The 12,556-nt window shown below is 41.7% G+C and overlaps 1 protein-coding gene across 2 annotated transcripts; it reads right to left on the bottom strand.

Moving 5' to 3' along the window:
• Nucleotides 1-7,169: 7,169 nt before the first annotated feature.
• Nucleotides 7,170-10,026, bottom strand: LOC125506088. 2 transcript variants are annotated; one of them, XM_048670962.1, is made up of 2 exons: nt 9,505-10,026; nt 7,170-8,145 (listed from the first exon to the last, which is right to left on the bottom strand). In XM_048670962.1, the coding sequence occupies exons 1-2, from the start codon at nt 9,872-9,874 to the stop codon at nt 8,033-8,035; spliced, it is 483 nt and encodes a 160-aa protein (XP_048526919.1). In that variant the 5' UTR covers nt 9,875-10,026; the 3' UTR covers nt 7,170-8,032. The 2 variants fall into 2 exon arrangements, with proteins under 2 accessions (XP_048526919.1, XP_048526920.1); XM_048670963.1 differs by having other exon boundaries at nt 7,171-8,145; nt 9,501-10,026.
• Between the last annotated feature and the right edge of the window lie 2,530 nt (nt 10,027-12,556).

The raw sequence follows: 12,556 nt of genomic DNA, 5'->3' as shown, positions 1-12,556 counted from the left end.
TTATGAATCTGAAACTGTTGTGGCACATCTTACTAAACTGAATGATATAGCTACCCTGTTCACTAAAGATGAGAGAACTCGCTACTTTTATATCCTTAAAATATTTCTATGCTCATTAAAGGGTGATGCTAAGATATGGTTTAATTCTCTTGATCCTGGTTGTGTGCGTAGTCCCCAGGATATGATTTATTACTTCTCTGCTAAATATTTCCCTGCTCATAAGAAACAAGCTGCTTTAAGGGATATATATAATTTAGTGCAAATTGAAGAAGAGAGTCTCCCACAAGCTTGGGGGAGGCTTCTCCAATTACTTAATGCTTTGCCTGATCATCCTCTTAAGAAAAATGAAATACTTGATATCTTTTATAATGGACTAACCGATGCCTCCAGAGATTACCTGGATAGTTGTGCTGGTTCTGTTTTCAGGAAAAGAACACCGGATGAAGCTGAAATTCTATTGAATAATATGTTGACAAATGAAAATAATTGGACACCTCCGGAGCCAATTCCTGAGCCTATTCCTAAACCAACTCCGAAGAAGAGGGGTATTCTATTTCTCAGTCCTGAAGATATGCAAGAGGCAAAGAAATCTATGAAAGAAAAGGGTATTAAAGCTGAAGATGTTAAGAAATACATGGACTTAATCTGCCGCATGTTGAAGAAACATATAATCTTAATCCTTTACCTATTGAAGAAACTCATGGTCTTGATAACCCGGCACATGTAGTAAAGGTAAATTCTCTCTATAGATATGATAAAGCTATAATCCCATTTACTAAAATTGCTAGCCCATGCTTAGATGAGTTTGATAAATTTATGGCTAAGCAAGAAGATTTTAATGCTTATTTTGGTAGACAATTAAAATACAATTCAAATATGCTTGGACACTTGGGTGATTATATGGCTAATGTCAAAGGTCAACTTAAACTTATTAGTAAACATGCTTCTATGGTTACCACTCAAGTAGAACAAGTACTTAAAGCTCAAAATGATTTGCTCAATGAATTGAATAGTAAAGATAATGATAATGTTGTTAGAGTGGCTACTAGAACTGGTAGAATGAATCATGAACCTTTGTATCCTGAAGGCCACCCTAAGAGAATTGAGCAAGATTCTCAGAGAAATAATATAAATGTACCTAGTTCTTCTAAAAAGAAGAAAACGAAAAATGATAGGACTTTGCATGCTTCTAGTGATCCTATTATTGAAACACCTGAGAATCCAAATGATATCTCTATTTATGATGCTGAAACACAATCTGGTAATGAACCTGAAACTAGTGATAATGTTCATGATGATGCTCAACCTAGTAATGATAATAATATAGAAAGTGAACCTGATGTTGATCTTGATAACCCACAATCAAAGAATCAACGTTATGATAAGAAAGACTTCGTTGCTAGGAAACATGGTAACGAAAGAGAGCCTTGGGTTCAGAAACCCATGCCCTTTCCTCTCAAACCATCCAAAAAAAAGGATGATGAGGATTTTGAGCGCTTTGCAGAAATGATTAGACCTATCTTTTTGCATATGCGATTAATTGATATGCTCAAAACCAATCCTTATGATAAGTACATGAAAGATATAATTACAAATAAAATAAAGATACCGGAAGCTGAAATTTCCACCATGCTTGCTAATTATACTTTTAAGGGTGGAATACCAAAGAAACTTGGAGATCCAGGAGTACCCACTATACCATGCTCCATTAAAAGAAACTATGTTAAAACTGCTTTATGTGATCTTGGAGCCGGTGTTAGTGTTATGCCTCTCTCTTTATATCGTAGACTTGATTTGAATAAGTTGACACCTACTGAAATATCTTTGCAAATGGCTGATAAATCAACTGCTATACCTGTCGGTATTTGTGAGGATGTGCCTGTTGTAGTTGCAAATGTTACTATTTTAACGGACTTTGTTATTCTTGATATTCCCGAGGACGATAGTATGTCTATTATTCTTGGAAGACCCTTTTTGAATACTGCAGGGGCTATTATTGATTGCACTAAAGGCATTGTCACTTTTCATGTTAATGGCAATGAGCGTACGGTACACTTTCCGAGGAAACAACCTCAAGTTCATAGTATCAACTCTATTGGAAAAATTCCATCGATTATATTTGGAGGTTTTGAATTTCCCTCTTCCTACTGTCAAGAAGAAATATGATATTCTTATTATTGGGGATGTGCATATCCCCATTGAGGTAACATAGTGTTATTCGAAATTTCTCCGGTTCCATGTTATTCGGAATGAGTTCATTAACAAGACTTGATCAACCTTGTTAGAGGATCCCTTTTGATGATCATGAGATGGATGAAACTAGAAGGCACAACCTTCTGTATCCCACTTTTACTTTCTGTTATTTATATTAAATAAAATAAAAATAAATATTTGTCTGTCTGTTATCTGATTATCTGTGCAATACAAAAATACCTCGAAAATAAAAGTTCTCCAAATGCGCTAAAAATTAAATATGATTGTTTCTAGAATATTTGGGGATTTATGGAACTGAGAACACACCAGGGGGCCAGCCACCTGCCCACGAGGGTGGAGGGCGCGCCCACCCCTCTAGGGCACGCCCCCTGCCTCGTGGGCCCACGGTGGCCCTCCTCCTTATCCTTTCACCCACACACTTCATCTTCCTCCCCCAAACACGAATATCCAGCTCAAGCACGAGTTCTAGCTCATTTTGCTGCCATTTTCCATCTCCTTGCTCAAAGCACCTCTCACAAAACTGCTTGGGGAGATTGTTCCTTGGTATGTGACTCCTCCATTGGTCTAATTAGTTTTTGTTCTAGTGCTTTATTCATTGCAAATTTTTGCTGCTTAGGTGACCCTGTTCTTGAGTTTGCATGTCAAATTTATATGGTCAAAAGTAGTTTTGATGCATGATATAGGCCCTAGGCACTTGTAGGAGTAGTTGCTATCAATATTATTAAGTTTGGTTTACTTTAATTTTGGAGTTACTAAAAATTTCAGAATTTTTTAGAAAATGATGAGGAGACTATTGAGGGGCTCATCGAGCCAAAGCTCGAAGGAAAAGGCACCGAAGCCTAAGTATAATTTGCCGCGCACCGCGGAGGTTCGGGCGTGTGAATGGCCTTCCAAGGATTTCTTGAGAGCAGCCGGGATTTATGAAGATTTTCATGAGTTGGCTCAGACCGCAGGCCTTACCGCTTTCCTTCACGACCAATGCGATCAGTATCTCTTGCTCACAAATACCTTTGTGCAAAACTTCCATTTCCATTCTAGGAACTCACCACCTATGGTGGAGTTTCATTTATATGATGAGCATAAGGAGATGTCACTTTATGATTTTTGTCGGATTTGTCTAGTCCCTTTTAAGGGCAAGACAGAAGAACCACATCGTGATGATGTGGAGGGTTTTATTGATACTATCACTGTAGGGGAAACTAGGAAAGTTTCCGATGCACGAATCACTAGCATACATTTTCCTGTTTTACGTTACTTTGCATTATTTGCTAGTCGTTGCTTAATCGGTCGCGGAAACTGTGGAAACCTGAGTATCCCTGATATTATTATTTTACACCACGGTTTATACGGTTATAACTCTTTTAGTATGGGCGGCATTATTGCCAAACGGTTGAGTCTGAACCGTACCAAAAGCCCCATCTTTGGAGGCATCTATGCTACACGCCTAGCTGCACATTTTAACATACCTATTAGGCATGCTGAGAAGGAAGAAAAAGTGTTGCCTCATGTTTATCTAGATTATAAAAGTATGGCAGCACATAATTTTATTATTAAGAATAGGGCAGGAGAGCTTAAATATCAATTGTTCTTTAATAAACATCATCCTGAGACTATTACCTTGCCTGCTCCTTCTTTTTTTGATTTGACTGTAGGCACGTACCTTGTTCCGTTGACGGCTATTCACGCCTACCAGAACCCTGCACCAGCTGAGGAGCCAGAGCCGGAACCACAATTTGATCCCTCACGACAGTCTAATTATCAGTGGGATCCGGAGATGATTGCCAGCCAATGGCAATCGGAGCCTTCCTCTTCCTCATCACAGTACGACCCCAACTATTATTATGGATATCTGCCAGGCCAGCCGTGGCCATAGACCAACTTAGGCCAAAAGCCTAAGCTTGGGGGAGTACGTATTTCCCACCGACATTACATTTATGTTCACACACTCATTGCTAGATGTCGGTGCTCATACTTTTTCATTGTATCATCCATGCTAGTTTATTTTCCTTTTTATGCTTTATTCTTGTGTGCTTAATAAATCTTAAGAAAAACCAAAAAATTAGTTGTAGCTTTTAATTAGTTTGCTTTACATGCTTGCAGTAGTAATTAAAAAGAAAACCCAAAAAGATTTCATGTTCTTCTTTTGCTTGTTGGGAGCTTTCCCGTGTAAATAGTTTTATTTCTTTTCTTTTCCTTGGGGGTCGATAGGAGAAGACCATAATTAAATTTTTGAAGAGGCTCTTATATGCATTATTGTTGATCTGACAAAAGAGCCCATATTGCCTTGTCTTCTCCTGTTTATTGAATGCTTGCAGATTCCAGCTTAGTCCAATGCACGTGCACTATTATTATTATTCACATCGTTCGGTCGTGCAAGTGAAGGGCAATTATGATGATATATGATGGACTGACTAAGATGAGAAAAGCTGGTATGAACTCAACCTCTTTTATTTTTGTAAATATGATTAGTTCATCGTTCCTGATTCAGCCTATTATGAATAAACATGTTTGCAATGACAACTAGAGATCATAGTTTCTTATACCATGCTCGATTAGCTATGAGTTATAATGGTTTACCTTGCTTGCCAACATGCTATTAAAATGGTTATGATGTGGTATGATAGGGTCGTATCGTCCTCTGAATGATTTAAGTGACTTGACTTGGCACGTGTTCACGCTTGTAGTTGAAACAAAATCAACATAGCCTTCATGATATTTATGTTCATGGTGGATTATATCCTACTCATGCTTGCATTCGGTGTTGATTAATTTTAATGCATGTTCATGACTGTTGTCGCTCTCTAGCTGGTCGCTTCCCAGTCTTTTGCTAGCCTTCACCTGTACTAAGCGGGAATACTGCTTGTGCATCCAAATCCTTTAAACCCCAAAGTTATTCCACATGAGTCCACTATACCTACCTATATACGGTATCTACCTGCCGTTTTGTATGTGCCAAACTCTAAACCTTCAAATAAATATCATGTTTTGTATGCTCGAATAGCTCATGTATCAACTAGGGATGTCTGTATCTTCCATGTTAGGTGGGTTATTCTCAAGAGGAGTGGACTCCGCTCCTCACTCACGAGATGAATGGCTGGTCACCGGGATGCCCAGTCCCATGCTTTATGCAAACTAAATCAAAATAATTGCAAACAAAACTCCCCCTAGGACTCTTGTTAGTTGGAGGCACTCGTTGTTTCGAGCAAGCCATGGATTGATGCTTGTTGGTGGAAGGGGGAGTATAAACTTTACCATTCTGTTTGGGAACCACCTATAATGTGTGTACCATGGAAGATATCGCCATCTCTTGGTTGTTATGTTGACAATGAAAGTATACCGCTCAAAATATTATTCACGTCTGTTTCAAAATCGAGCTCTGGCACCTCTACAAATCCCTACTTCCTTCTGCGAAGGGCCTATCTATTTACTTTTATGCTGAGTCATCATCCTCTTATTAAAAAGCACCAGTTGGAGAGCACCGCAGTCATTTGCATTCATTACTGTTAGTTTACATTGAGTATGACTTGACTGGATCTCTTTTACCATGAATTACAATGTCTAGTCAGTCCTTGTTCTTTAAAGATGCTCTGCATTTATGTTTTGCGGTCTCAGAAAGGGCTAGTGAGATACCATCCTGTTATATCATATTATGATTGTTTTGAGAAAGTGTTGTCATCCGAGATTTATTATTATGGCTCGTTAGTTGATTATGCTATTGATATGAGTAAACTTGAGACCTATGCGTTATTGCGAATGTGGTTAGTTATAATCTTTGCTGAAAACTTGAATGCTGGCTTTACATATTTACAAACAACAAGAGCAAACAGAGTTAGTAAAAGTTTTTCTTTGTCACTTTCAGTTTGTCAACTGAATTGCTTGAGGACAAGCAAAGGTTTAAGCTTGGGGGAGTTGATACGTCTCCAACGTATCTACTTCTCCAAACACTTTTGCCGTTGTTTTGGACTCTAACTTGCATGATTTGAATGGAACTAACCCGGACTGACATTGTTTTCAGCAGAATTACCATGGTGTTATTTATGTGCTGGAGCAAACATTCTCGGAATGACCTGAAACTTCACGGAGACACTTTTCAGAAAATAAGAAAAATACCTGCCAAAGATGAAGGCCAGGGGGGCCATCACCTTGCCACGAGGGTGGGGGCGCGCCTGCCCCCCTAGGGCGCACCCCCCTACCTCGTGGGCCCCCTGTTGCCTCTCCGACTCCGACTCCACCTCCATATATTGAGTTTCGGGGAGAAAAAAATCAGAGAGAAGAAATCATCGCGTTTTACGATACGAAGCCGCCGCCAAGCCCTAAAACCTCTCGGGAGGGCTGATCTGGAGTCCGTTTGGGGCTCCAGAGAGGGGAATCCGTTGCCATCGTCATCATCAACCATCCTCCATCACCAATTTCATGATGCTCATCGCTGTGCGTGAGTAATTTCATCGTAGGCTTGCTGGATGGTGATGGGTTGGATGGGATCTATCATCTAATTGAGTTAGTTTTGTTAGGGTTTGATCACTAGTATCCACTATGTTCTGAGATTGATGTTGCTATGACTTTGCTATGCGTAATGCTTGTCACTAGGGCCTGAGTGCCATGATTTCAGATCTGAACCTATTATGTTTTCATCAATATATGAGTGTTCTTGATCCTATCTTGCAATTCTATAGTCACCTATTATGTGTTATGATCCGTTAACCCCGAAGTGACAATAATCGGGATACTTACCGGTGATGACCGTAGTTTGAGAAGTTCATGTATTCACTATGTGTTAATGCTTTGTTCTGATTCTCTATTAAAAGGAGGCATTAATATCCCTTAGTTTCCGTAAGGACCCTGCTGCCACGGGAGGGTAGGACAAAAGATGTCATGCAAGTTCTTTTCCATAAGCACGTATGACTATGTTCGGAATACATGCCTACATTATATCAATGAACTCAGCTGCTAATACTTGAGAATATTCTTTCGCTCCCCTTGTGTCGAATCAATAAATTTGGGTTGAATACTCTACCCTCGAAAACTGTTGCGATCCTCTATACTTGTAGGTTATCAGGGATGGAATGCCTGAATTCACAATACTAACCTGATTGACCACTTGTTGCTGCACAAATCTATGGTGTTCAGGAGTTCGGTAAAATTGATCAGCCAATATCTGAAACTACTTAAAAGGATGATCCAGAAAGAGATAAGTACTTGTAGAGAAGGTCTGTACTAATGATACTAAATATACTATTCTCAAAAAGTAAATAGAAAACTGAATCCGGTAGGTAGACCTGACAATTGCTGTCTCCATTAACCTTGAGCTCAACCAGGCCATACATCACCATTTTCTAAATTAATGCGCAACAAACTCATTATTAGTGTAAAAGGTGGCCCGCCTTAAGAGGGAACGTAGTAAAGTGAAAGAACTATCACACTGAATAGTAAAAATGGAACGTAGCTCAACACTTGCATTGTAGGAACCGACACATGATCAAACCATGGACATCCACTAAGGAAGATCGATAATTCTGCATTTAACATATTATCTTAACCAGAAACAGGGCAAAATCCAAGAATACCACAAAGAGCAAACAGTTAGCACGTGGATCATCACATTTCAAGTAGAAGCACTACAGGTGAAATCAACTGCTCAGATTAGATATACAAGGGCACACTGCCTATGTGCCCTTGAACTCTCCAATACGAGATCACCAATCCATGCTAAACTACAGCACGCTTGGGATCATGTACACATCAGTCACACCAAGTGTAGATGCACGACTCAGAACAAGTAGTAGCCATAAATAAACAGAGTGAAGCAAACAAATTAACATCAAATCAATCGACCCACTCGGATCACAAACCATATTTGAGCAGTTTTAGAATTCAGCAAATGGGGGAAGCTCACCGGGGGCGTAGAAGCTGAGCATCCAGTTGGCATGGTACCTGACAGACAAAGGAATGTAAATCCATCAGTAATCAGGAGAGGAGAATGCGTGAGGTTACAATCATACATAGGGAGCCATTTCAGTTGCCACATGAACCTCTCGATAAGTACATGGCCTAAGGTACTAGCAAAGCACTGTTGTGCTGTCCACAGATTTATCTGAACCTATGCGACGGCTACACGGAATCTCAATGTGAAGTTGCGCTGGCAGACGGATAAAGATGTCGAGGACGCTCGGTCAGAACAATTTAACAAAGTGAAGTAGTGCAGGGCAATATTGATTAACTGGTGAAAAGACAGTCAAGATCAATTGTAAATTGCCCATGGTCTGCTGGTAATGGATGGATGGTTTACGATGACGGTGCCGCATCGAACATAGCATCGGTCGACGGAGCAAGCAGTTAACCACTAGGCCCCAAGTGTCCTAAAGGAAAGGATCCTACTCGTCTCCCAGCTGCCAAGTTCCATGGGGATTTAGTTCAAACTTTAGACCAGCCGTCTTTCTATAGCCTGTGGTGGAAATTAAAATCAATTAGCGATGCAGGCTTTAAAAACACCCACTTGCAGGCATTTGAGACATCATGCACTGGCATTACAAAACGCCGACTTGCAGGCACGTCTGGTGCATCACGTGAGTAGTGACCCAATACAAGGGGGGAAAGTGATTCGTTTTTCATTTTCGTTAGTCATGACACGGGGTTCACGGCCTTGACATTTACAAGCATGTTACCAATGCCTTGCCATCAGCATCATCACCCAGTTGGTGGCACTTATTCACAAGTTGTGCAGTGAATCCATTGCATCATTTGTTTCCTCTTAGGGGTAACATTGACGTTCTATCCACTTGCATTCAGCATATTTGCAATTGAATCTAATGCCCTAATTCTCTTCTCTTCCACTCTAAAATGTTCTGAAATACATTTTAGCTGGATGCTCACAAGAAGAATATTTAACCTCGCCACCGGCGACAGCCGTCTGAGACGGCGTGTAGTGCCATTACAAAACGTCCACTTGCAGGCAGGCAGGCAGGAGGACAATATTGTTTCAGATACTACGTTTGATGCATCGTGCAAGCAGTCACATGGTTTTCACCCAGGACGAGGAAGGAAGTCTTTAATTTTTCAGTTTTGTCAGTCATGGCATTTTCTTTTTGCGTTCAACCATGCCATCCCGGTGCTGCCCGTAAATGTATTGAACCATTTGCATGTTTCGTTTTGAGCTACGTACCAATTATACATTCATACAGACTAGCACATCTCGAAAAAACGGAGAAAAACAAGTTCTAACAGAGGATGCAGAAACAGATTTGAAGAGAGCGAGCAGCAAGTGAAGGGGAAGGGGAAGGAGTGGGTACCTACATATTCCAACCGAGGCCGGGATGGGGTCTTGGAGGCCGACGTCGTCGTTCTTGCCCGCCGCCGCATTGAGCCTGCTGACGTCGGAGGTTGCCGCCGCCATAGACGGGAGGAGGGACGGACGGCAAGCAGCGGTGGTGGTGAGTTGGGAGACTCGCTGTGCCACTGCCAACAACCGCAGCACGAGGTGGCTGGTCTTGGAGGAAGGTGGCACCATGTAGTTGCCCGTCGAGGCCGCCGAGGTGAGCACCGCCCTACCCCTCCTCCGCCGGTCCGGCGCCACGACCACGCGCACTCGGCCACGGCGGGAGCCGCGGGGGAGCGGCGAGGAGGCGAGGGTCCGCGCGAGGGAGGCGGAGGCGGTGGCTTCCATGGGGATTAGAGCGGAGGAAGATGGGAGCTTGGGGGAGTGTTGCGCGCGGCCGGCGTGGGTGATGGCGGCGGCAAGAAGATCGTGGGGAGACGAGCAGGTGAGTTCATGAGAGAGTTTTTTTAGTGATGAGAGAGAGAGTGGTGGGGTGGGAGTGGATCAGGCAGGGGTGGATGGTGCAGACATGCTTAGTAATAGCATGTGGGTCTTACATGCGCTATAGCTACTTACTTAGTAGTAGCGCATGTTTTATATCCCTCGCTACTATTATGGCATGTCCCGGGGGAATGGTGGAGACCACTTCGTAGCAACGCGGGTTTATACCCCTCGCTACTACTAATTAGCGAGGGGTATAAAACCCGCGCTACTACTAATTAGCAGTAGCACCTCTTTTTAGACCACGCTGCTGATAAACTTCTATGTATAGGGTTTTCTCTGGTAGTGTTATGTTGTGTCATCACCTTCTAAAGCAAGCTCCAGAAACTGAGAAGAGCACATTTGTCATGATTTATGCATTGTGTGTAGCTAATGTTGGGTGCATCATGACTGGATCTTTTCTACCATGAATTACAATGTTCAGTCACCACTTGAACTTTGGAGGTGCTCTGCATTTATGTTTTGCGCTCTCAGAATGGGCTAGCGAGATACCACTATTCATATTATATCATGGTTGTTTTGACAACGTGTTGCCGTTTAAGATACATTATTATTGCTCATTGGCTGATTATGTCATTGATATGAGTCATTATAGTCTTTAAGAGTTATTGTTGGCATGGTTAGGTATAATGTTGGCTGAAAACCTGGGTGCTGTTTAAGCTTATTTAAGCAAACAAGAGCAAAAGAGTTTGTAAAAGTTTTTCTTTTTCACTTTCAATTTATCAACTGAATTGCTTGAGGACAAGCAAAGGTTTAAGCTTGGGGGAGTTGATACGTCTCCAATGTATCTACTTTTCCTAACGTTTTTCCTCTTGTTTTGGACTCTAATTTGCATTATCTGAATGAAACTAACCCCGGATTGACGCTGTTTTCAGCAGAACAACCATGGTGTTGTTTTGTGTAGAAATAAAAGTTCTCAGAATGGAACGAAAGTTTGCGAGGAATTTTTATATAATATATAAGAATTTCTGGAGCCAAGACCTACCGAAGAGGGGCCTCCTAGGTGGGCACAACCCACCAGGGCGCGCCCCCTCTCCTGGCGCGCCCAGGTGGGTTGTCCCCACCTAGTAGCCCCGCAGACCCTGAAACCAACACTAAAAATTCCTATTTTCGAATAAAAAATCAAGGAGAAAGAATTATCACGATCCACGAGACGGAGCCGCCGCCAAGCCCTGTTCTTTCTTGGGAGGAAAGATCTGGAGTCCGTTTGGGGCTCCAGAGAGGGGGATCTTCGCTCTTCGTCATCACCAACCCTTCTCCATCGCCAATTCCATGATGCTCCCTACCGGGAGTGAATAATTCCTTTGTAGGCTCGCTAGTCGGTGAGAAGTTGGATGAGATTCATCATGTAATCAAGTTAGTTTTGTTAGGGCTTTATCCCTAGTATCCACTATGTTCTTAGATTGATGTTGCTATGACTTTGTCATGCTTAATACTTGTCACTTTGGGCCCGGGTGACATGATTTCAGATCTGAACCGTTTATGTTATCACCATTATATTCATGTTCTAGATCCGATCTTGCAAGTTATTAAGGCCTGGTGGGTTGTGCCCACCTTGGGTACCCCCAGGACTGCCTCTTTGCTCTATAAATACCCCAATATTCCAAAAACCCTAGGGGAGTCGACGAAAATCAATTCCAGCCGCCGCAGAGTCTAGAACCACCAGATCCAATCTAGACACCATCACGGAGGGGTTCACCACTTCCATTGGTGCCTCTCCGATGATGTGTGAGTAGTTCTTTCTAGACCTTCGGGTCCGTAGTTAGTAGCTAGATGGCGTCCTCTCTATCATTTGTTTCTCAATACAATGGTCTCTTGGAGATCCATATGATGTAACTCTTTTTGCGGTGTGTTTGTTGGGATCGGATGAACTTTGAGTTTATGATCAGATCTATCTTTTTATATCCATGAAAGTTTTTTGAGTTTCTTTGATCTCTTATATGCATGATTGCTTATAGCCTCGTATTTGTTCTCCGATATTTGGGTTTTGTTTGGCCAACTTGATCTATTTATCTTACAATGGGAAGAGGTGCTTTGTAGTGGGTTCGATCTATACAATGCCTGATCCCAGTGACAAAAGGGGAACCGACACGTATGTATCATTGCTACTAAGGATAAAACGATGGGGTCTATCTCTACATAGATAGATCTTGTCTACATCATGTCATCGTTCTTATTGCATTACTTTGTTTCTCCATGAACTTAATACACTAGATGCATGCTGGATAGCGGTCGATGTGTGGAGTAATAGTAGTAGATGCAGGCAGGAGTCGGTCTACTAATCTTGGACGTGATGCCTATATAATGATCATTACTTGGATATCGTCATGAGTATTTGAAGTTCTATCAATTGCCCAACAGTAATTTGTTTACCCACCGTTTGCTAATTTTCTCGAGAGAAGCCACTAGTGAAACCTACAGCCCCCGGGTCTCTTTCTCATATTATTTGCCTTCGCGATCTATTTTATTTTCCTTTTATTTTCAGATCTACTAAACCAAAAATACAAAAATACCTTGCTGCAATTTATT

The sequence above is a fragment of the Triticum urartu genome, chromosome 5 (assembly GCF_003073215.2).
Source record: "Triticum urartu cultivar G1812 chromosome 5, Tu2.1, whole genome shotgun sequence".
In the NCBI taxonomy this organism is placed as follows: domain Eukaryota; kingdom Viridiplantae; phylum Streptophyta; class Magnoliopsida; order Poales; family Poaceae; genus Triticum; species Triticum urartu.
This window is presented reverse-complemented; position numbering and strand designations above follow the sequence as displayed.